Source organism: Cetorhinus maximus, chromosome 3 (assembly GCF_964194155.1).
Source record: "Cetorhinus maximus chromosome 3, sCetMax3.hap1.1, whole genome shotgun sequence".
Lineage (NCBI taxonomy): Eukaryota > Metazoa > Chordata > Chondrichthyes > Lamniformes > Cetorhinidae > Cetorhinus > Cetorhinus maximus.
In genome coordinates this window covers 14,253,969-14,262,333 of record NC_135881.1, presented here as the reverse complement: position 1 = coordinate 14,262,333, position 8,365 = coordinate 14,253,969, and the positions used below count along the sequence as shown (strand labels likewise).

Below are 8,365 nucleotides of genomic sequence, written 5' to 3'. Positions count from 1 at the left end.
GAGTGGAACACTTGAATGAGGACTTGAAATGTCTAAATGATAAACTTGCAGAAACAAGTTCAACAAAGATAGGTCTTCAATTAAAACTTGATGAAATTCAAGAATCAGACGTCTCCATTAAGAATCATGAAAATCACCTTGAACAGGAAAAGGAATTGCTGATGAATCAGAACAGTTGATTGAATGCAGAATTAAAAACCAAGGCTGATGAACTACTGGAACTTCGTTGTGAAAAAAGTAATGAAATTCTTGAACTCTGATGCAATCTGGAGAACCAGGAAGATGAGGTGTGGGTACAGAAGAGCAGATTCAGACTGTAAAAGCCGATAAAGAAAATTTTAAGAAACAGATCGAGGTCCTGGTGAGTAAATTGAAAGAGTCTAAGGAGCAGTCAGCAATCATGGAAGAAAGATTCTGAAATGAATTGACTGCCCATGTGAAGTTGTTAAGCTTGCATAAAGGTGCTACAGATGACTTTGAAACAAAGGCAACAGAGCTCAGCAGATTAGTTGCTGAGCTGAATGAAAAGATTAACAAAAACTTGGAAAAGAACTTCATCTTCTAGCATTGCGGACGGACCAGTCCCTTCATGATACACAGATCCATTCCTTTGTCAACCCCAACAACTTCCCATGCAAGCACAGGAGAAGCAACACCTACCCTTTCACTTCTGTTCCCATTATCATCATCAGTTGTCCCTCAATTCAAGGATGATGTCTACTCAGACATGAGTTTCTGCCATGGGTCTTCATATGACTGAACAGGCCGATTCTTGTTCCGCAGATTTTTGGGCACATGGTCTTTGAGAATGGAAGTTCTTTTAAAAAATGTTTTCGGGGAATATTGTGCTATTCTGTGAAGGCAGCTGTGTGTGTAAATGATTTAATTAAGCTGGGGAAGAGTCACTATGTCTGGAGGGTTAAGGGCATTAGGTGTGTGTTTGTAATAAGATATTATGGTGGGTTTGAGGCACAAGTAAATAGGTTGGATCTAAAATTGGCATTTTTAGATAAGTTGCGAGTTCGTTTGAATATCAAAGGGGAGTCAGTGGTAACAAGAAACATTTTGTGAGGTGTGAGAACAATGGAACTTGAACGATGGAAAGAGGCAAAAAAGGTATTTTAGAAGTACTGTCGCTGTTAGCTGTGTGGGGTAGATCGCCTGGAAACAGCTCTTAGCTGGGAGAAAGATGCAGTTTGAATCAGCCATCCAGTGAAGTGAGAAAAGTCTTGGGCTGCAAAAAACACAGCCTTGTTCTGACGTCTGGGATTTCCACAGCAGAGTGGAAGAGATTTTAAGAGGTTGTATGGTAAGCCTTTACTAAAGCTACAGCAGTTTGCTTTGAGTAATATTACTGCATTTTTATAGTTAAACATCTATAAGGGAGCGTTGCTTGGATGGTGTTTACTTGTGGGTCTGACCAAGTTGGGTGTCTTTTTGGGGAATGCTTTGTAAGACTAATTCTAACTGTGGAACTGTAATCTTGTGTGATTAAGTTTTCTTTTCTTGTTAATAAAAGTTTACTTTTAATTTTTTAAATCCCAAAGAGTTACTGCACTTCTTGCTGCTGAGATCAGTATGCTTTCTTCTCGTTTTCAGAATACAAAAAAAAAAGGTGTGGCCAATAAGTCAAGTTTCCCTCTGGGACTTGGCTTGCTTAGCAATCAACATCTGCTGTGGTCATAACTGCTCACAGGCCTGAAACATGAACTCTGCTTCTCTCTCCACTGAGGCTGCCTGGCCTGTTGGGTATTTTCAGCATTCTGTATTTCAAATGTTCAGCATCCGCAAAATTTTGAAGTTTCAGTAATTAGTATATACCTAGTTTCTTAATTTTATATTTCTAGTAAAAACCCTGAAGATTGAAGAAAGGAGGAAAGACTGAAGGATGTGAGGAATTCTATAGTTTCAGCTCCTCGGAAAGGAGGAATTAGAGGCAAAATATGCAAAGATTGCGATAAGCTCCAAGTTGGTTGACAACAATAATTTTTAAAAAATACAAGGTGTAAACCATGCTTTTATTATAATGAAAGAATTTATTTTTCAGGAATTAGACAGCAAATCCTGACTACACTATACACTAAGCAATACATAAATGACAGATATAGACTGTTAATTGTAGCACCTATGGACATAATCTTCCTTTAAACCACAAGACTACAACATTCTACATTAATGCTATGTACACAAGATAACTAAGACGTTGTGTTTATGTAGTAAAATATAGAATTAACATACTTATGACTGATACACAAATTTGATTTTAATTTTTTTTCTTAAACCTAATGCTTTACTAAATGGGCCAAGCTAAATTTTGGCCTTATATCCACCGAATATTAACTGTAGCATTTCCCCCCTATTCAACAAGCTGTACAACACTACCTGAATGAGGCAGTACTACGCAGCCATCTACATCAATACAATCTCGCTTCAAAAGAAAATCTCTCCGCAAGATAGTGGAATAACTACAGTATGAAGCAGTGTTTCTTTTCCCCCTCATCTGTGGTCCTTTGGAGGAAGGAGTATTAGGGATAAGGTGCAAGATTTCATTGTAAATACAGCTTACCTAAACGAAGCTTATGAATCAATTCACCCATGATTTTATTTTGTACAGCAAAAGTAACATTCACTGCGAGTTAAGGATGTCAACAAAGGGTTAAAAGGCTCCAATTCAACGTTAACCTTGTTTGTGGTTAACCCCTCCTACTCATACTCTGAACATAACAACAGCCTTTGAATGTATTATATAAAAAAAAACACCTCAATGTACATAGATGGAGACCAAACCTTTACTCAATATAGCCTCAGGAGTTTGCCAGGCCAAAGCACACCAGCATGAAGTACTTTCATAATGAATGGAATGAATATACAGCCTCCAACAAGTGGGATGGGTTCCGGAAGTTGTTGCAATTGGAACTAGTGCTTAAATTTGTTTTAAAAAAATCACTTGTGGCAAAAATGTGATGCTCACAGGTAGCGCCACTGAAAAAGTCAATGAAATCCTCTCAAAGGAGTCAATTGAGACTCTCACAGCTGCATTTGATAGACTGTACTTGCGTACAATGCATAATTTGCGTGCATAGGTTTTCTTTTGCCTTGTAGTGGCCAATGGCCATTTTTTACTTTCTTTGGGATAATTATGTCAAAAAAATTTTGAAAAATGCTAAAAGGAAGAGATATTTTATATCGCAGGGAATTTAAAAATTCAATAAAGAGGTGAAAGCTACTAAAGGAAGCACAGAATCTCTCCACACTCCGTCTGGCTGAAGCCTATTTAGTTTGTGACTATTATATATATACTTATTATATATTATGAAAGATCAAAGTTCCATACAAATTAAATTCCAGTATCTGAAGGAAAAGGGACAGAGAAAACAAATGATTCACATTGTACCATTTTGTGCAAAGGACCTCAACTAATCCCTTCGATCATAGCTTTGTCCTGAATGGCAAACTTGGAGGAAAATTTGCAGTCATAGCGTGGCTCCTACAATAGGCCAGCACCCCACTACCTCGCGCTGCACTGCTGCAACTGAGAGATTTAGCAAATTTATGTGCTGACGAACAGCCGAGGGCTCCTATGTTAGAACACTAAATTTCAATTAAAAGTTGGCGAAAAGCGCTGAATTATCAATACTGAAAATAAACATCAGGATGCCCATCCCATGGATTTGCTATTGCTTAAAGGTGCAGTCGTTCTTTTCTCTTTGATGAGCAAAATAGGCAGAATTCGAAAGTATCAAAAACATTTAATATTAAAAAAGTCCTATGTCTTTACAATAATCAACTTTTTATTTTATTTAATATTTTAAACTCTGTATCCGATAAGAGCACATTAAAAATACTGTGATGCTTAACTGACATTTTCCTCATCTCTGTACAATGACAAATACTGCACGTTAAATTCTGTGACAAAAAATAGCGCGAGACTTAACAGTGCACTTGCAAACATCCTTTGCTCTGCTGTTACTTACCATTAAATGTAGTAATGATTCCTCTAAAATCTGCAATTCAGAAACAGAGAATTTCTTCCCCCACTACCTGGTGCAAAATAATGATTTATATTGTTAAAGCAGCTGATAAGTACATCAATTAAATTGAATAATTATTCCTGATCAATTATTTCAATTGAACTTCTATTGTTTTTTAAATCCTGCTTCATGACCCACTTGGTTGGTCTTAAGGGTGTGTAGATTTAATAATTGCACATGGATTAACTTGTGGCAGGGATATAGTGTAGTGTACACCTGATTCAACTCAATGTCATTCTGAAAACTAAGGCCTCTTGCAGGCCCCAAAGGAAGTAATTTGGGCCTCAAAACGTAAGTGAGATTGCCCACAACTCTCCTCTTAATAATGCTTTAAAATCTAGATTAGTGTTCAAGTTTAAAGGGATGCCAGTATCTATTAGTCCAATAGAACAGAAGTAGATTAAAATGGCAGCATGTGGAAATGGTTCGGTTTTGGGGGACTGCTCTGAAAGAGCTACACATGAAAAGCCCCCACAACCAGAGAGCTGGGCCAAGTACAAGAATTTCTGGTAAGGTATTTGAAGCAGCAGCAGTATCAGGTCCGCCAATGGAAGGCACCTCCCTGTCCTCCTCCCTTGATCCTTCTTACAAATGTGCACCTTTCAGAGGGACACCATTTTTGAAGTCAAGGTATTGCAGGCAAATTGGACTGTGTGTGAAAGGAAGGAGGCTGCAGCAATGCAGTTAATACCCCTGGATTCGTTGTCCAGCCCACCCTGAACAGTTGCTGGAAGGATTTGCTCATCAAAATCTCAGCCAGGATCTAGCACCTGTCAACCCTCAAACACAAGTGCTCTCTTGCTTTTGTAAGCTGGGCCACAATTGTACTGGATCTTTGCCAATTTAAAAAAAAGGCCCTTGGTCAGTGGGAAATCAATCAAGGAAATTTTAATCCTAGATTAGCGGTGTAATGACGAAGGCACTATCTGAAACACTCATTGAATTATGCATTGAAATTCTTACATCAGGCAGAGTGTGGGCTACTGATGTAGCTGCTCTGCCTATTGTCCCTTAGCTCCAGACACAAAAGAGAAGCTCCAATTCTGGCACCATGTCACACTTAATTTGATCAGACTTTAGATCTAAACCCATCAGATCGTTTAGACGACTGAATTTCAGCTACTTTTGATGAAGGTAGCAGGAAGAGGGATAGAAACATCTCTGTGCTGTGCAACTATATCTAATGTTACTGCAACATTGTCTACCCAAACTTTGCAACTGTGTATTTGAGTCCTTTAAGGCTACCATTTGCAAGAGAGCTTCATCTCCTTGTCTTTCTTTTCCCCCTGGATCTTCAAAGGTTTAAGGCCAATGAACAGAACAAAAGCTCTTACACCAGCTGCAACTTTAAGCATCACATTTTCCAATATTTCTTGTTGCTGAGATTTTAACACCCTGATGCGCCTTGCCTGACCTCTACTGTGACCTGTTTTTCAGACCTGTCCAACACACGTTCATGTTTAGCGCAGTGCAGAATTGCTCCATTTCCTCCAGAACAACGCTACCCAGTTGCATTACAACTATTAGGCTTCAAACTCTCCTTGTCAGTTCTGTAAGAACAATTGGAAGAGTCTGGCCTTCCACTGCACTTCAAATGTTAAAAGAAAAAGTTTGTTTCTGCATTTATTAACTCTGCTTTCCTATTAAAAGCCACAGTGTTTGTGATCATCAAGTGCTAACTTGGTCCTCCAAAGAAAGAAACAAAGGTTCCCCCAAAGATGTCCACAAATTTGGAGGCAAAACAGACAGTGAAGGTGAACTGGGGTGGGTGGTGGAGGGAAGCAGCTTTTTTACAATCCACCTAGATCCCTACGCCCAGGCTCCAAACTGCCTGAGAGAGAAGTCCTACTTACTGTGACTGATCTCATCAGTCTTCCCCTCTTTGGTTTCTGTAATTGGCCACAAGCTGGAGCCCCTCGGTTCCATTGATTCTTATCCTCTCACCTCAGTCGCTTCTGTGGTAAGCCATGCAGTCCATGGTAAAATAAACACTGTTCCGGTTCGCTCATTGGACACGACAATGGCTGTTAAAACGTCAAGTCTATTAGGCGCGCCGCAGTAAATGGTTAAACTTGCTACACACAAGCACAGCTTGCTTTACTTAACTAAACACTTGTTAAAAAAATAGCAGGTTACAGTTTAGAGACTCAAAAAGATGGGGGGAGGCGGGGAGGGGGGCATGGGAAGGGGTAGAATCCCACATTGCCTTGCTTGTTAAGTATATCATGAACACATTTATGAGGGGCTTCTTTGCTCTCTAGTTGCACTCTGCATTAAATCTGTACACGTCCTTCTTGCATTATATGCTGCAGGGATATTTGCGTTCAAAAATGCTAACACAAAAGTCTTTTTTAGTGAGAGCGGTTTAAGTCTATGGATGCCTTTAAGAGTAGTTCAGACTACTTGGTAATAGCCTTTAGTCCTATATGACATTAAAAAAACAAAAATCCTTTGTCTACATCCTTACTGTAAATAATACACCAAAATAGTTTTTTTGTTACATAAATCATGATCTTTTCCAAGGTTGTTTAAGGTTGTTTGACTCTTAGTCCCCATCCGTTAAGTATGCCCCCTTTGGTTATATTCCTTCCAGGTAACAGAATATATTCAGCGTCACACTCCGTGCGCGCTTCTGACTGTTTGCTACAGTCATTTGTCTCTTCTTCTTTCGTTTGGAGAGTGAAAACGCCCCCCCAGAGCCGTTCAATTATTGTTGGCGTTTATTCGTCCAGCTGGAAAGAGGGGAGGTGGCGGCGGGAGGTGCGGGGGAGGGGGGAGAGTTGGAGGGAGGGAGTGGAGGAGAGTCGGAGGGAGGGAGTGAGGGTGCGACTGGGGATGGGAGATGAGGGGGTTGCTGGAGTTGGGAGGTGTGCTGGAGGTGAGGCTCAGGGGGTTGCTGTCTGCGGTGATGGGGTTGGTGACCCGGAAGCACTTCTCCTTGTGCGCCTTGAGCATGTTGGAGAAGCGGAAGCGCTGGCCGCAGACATCGCATGGGTATGGCTTCTCGCCTGTGTGCGTCCGGCGATGCCGTTTCATGTTTGGCCGACTGGTGAAGCTCTTGCCACAGATTTCACAGATGTATGGCTTCTCCCCTGGAAGCAAAGGAAAGATTCAATTTTGAGTTTAAACTCAGCAATTAATGATAAGGATAAAAGTCCAACATGTAACTCTGATTTGCTATTACCAGGGTATGATAGCAGAGCAGTTATGTTGTTGGAACAATAATCCAGAGGACATAGAATGACAGAATGATACAACACAGAAGGAGGCTACTTGGGCTATCATACCTGTGGCAGCTTTTCAAAAGTTATCCAATTAGTCCCACTCCCCTATTTTTTCCTTAATCCTGAAAGTGTTTTCCTTTGTTCCTATGAACAGGAGTTAAAATCCCACTGTGGCAGTTAAAAAATGCTGGAAATAAAAAGTATCAGTAAAAGTGGCCACGAAGTCGGCAGGTTATTATAAATACCCAACTGGTTCACTTATGTCCTTTGGTGAAGGAAACATGCCCTCCTACCTGATCTGGTTTAAAAACGAGTCTAATTTCACACCAATGTGGTGGACATGTAACTGCCCTCTGAAGTGGTATACTGTTACCAGCGGTTCAAGGCAGTCTACTACCAGTTTATCAAGGCACTTGCGATGGACAATAAATGCTGGTCTTGCTTGTGACACCCAAATCCCAAGAATAAGTAAGCAAAGAAAGCTGAACCAAAGGCATCTAACGCAATTAAGGAAAGCTGGATCAGAAGCAGCCATGAGGCAAGGCCAGAGGCCGCAGGCAAGGGCTTGCCTCTCGAATCACTGGCACTCAACACTGAAGGGTTCAGCACTGTGGCTTGATGAGTACACAATTTCTGATTCAACAGCACCTGAAAGTGGTAAATCACCTCCATCATGAGCCAGCATTATATATAGCTAGTAATTGTAAATCACAGAAAGACACAGCACAGAAGGAAGCCACATTTGGCTCATCATGCCTATGCATTATTTTTGGAAGTTATCCATTTAGTCCCACTTCCCAGTTCTTTATCCACAACCCTACATCTTTTTCCTTTTCAAGTATATATCCAAATCCCTTTGAAAGTTACTATGAATTTATTTTCAGGCACTGCATTGCAGATCATAACTGTTAAAAAAAAAAATCCTCATCTCCCTCCCTGTCCTGCTGCCAAATTCTGAAATCTGTCTCCACTGGTTACTAACCTTTCTGTCCCTGGAAACAGTTTCTCCTTATTTACTCAATCCAAGTCCAGCTGGATCTTGAACAGCTCGATTAAATCCATCCCCACACCACCACCCCCCAACCTTCTCTGGCCTATAGAGAACAATCC

At 40.5% G+C, this 8,365-nt stretch overlaps 1 protein-coding gene across 3 annotated transcripts in view; it reads right to left on the bottom strand.

Annotated features, from left to right (window-relative positions):
* Positions 1-2,016: 2,016 nt before the first annotated feature.
* zbtb47b (zinc finger and BTB domain containing 47b) overlaps positions 2,017-8,365 on the bottom strand; it is a 254,214-nt gene continuing 247,865 nt past the window's right edge. For all 3 annotated transcript variants that reach the window (XM_078536591.1, XM_078536583.1, XM_078536595.1), the window contains exon 6: positions 2,017-7,123. In XM_078536591.1, the coding sequence (XP_078392717.1) occupies positions 6,735-7,123 (389 nt within the window). In that variant the 3' untranslated portion in view covers positions 2,017-6,734. The remainder of the gene's footprint in view (positions 7,124-8,365) is intronic.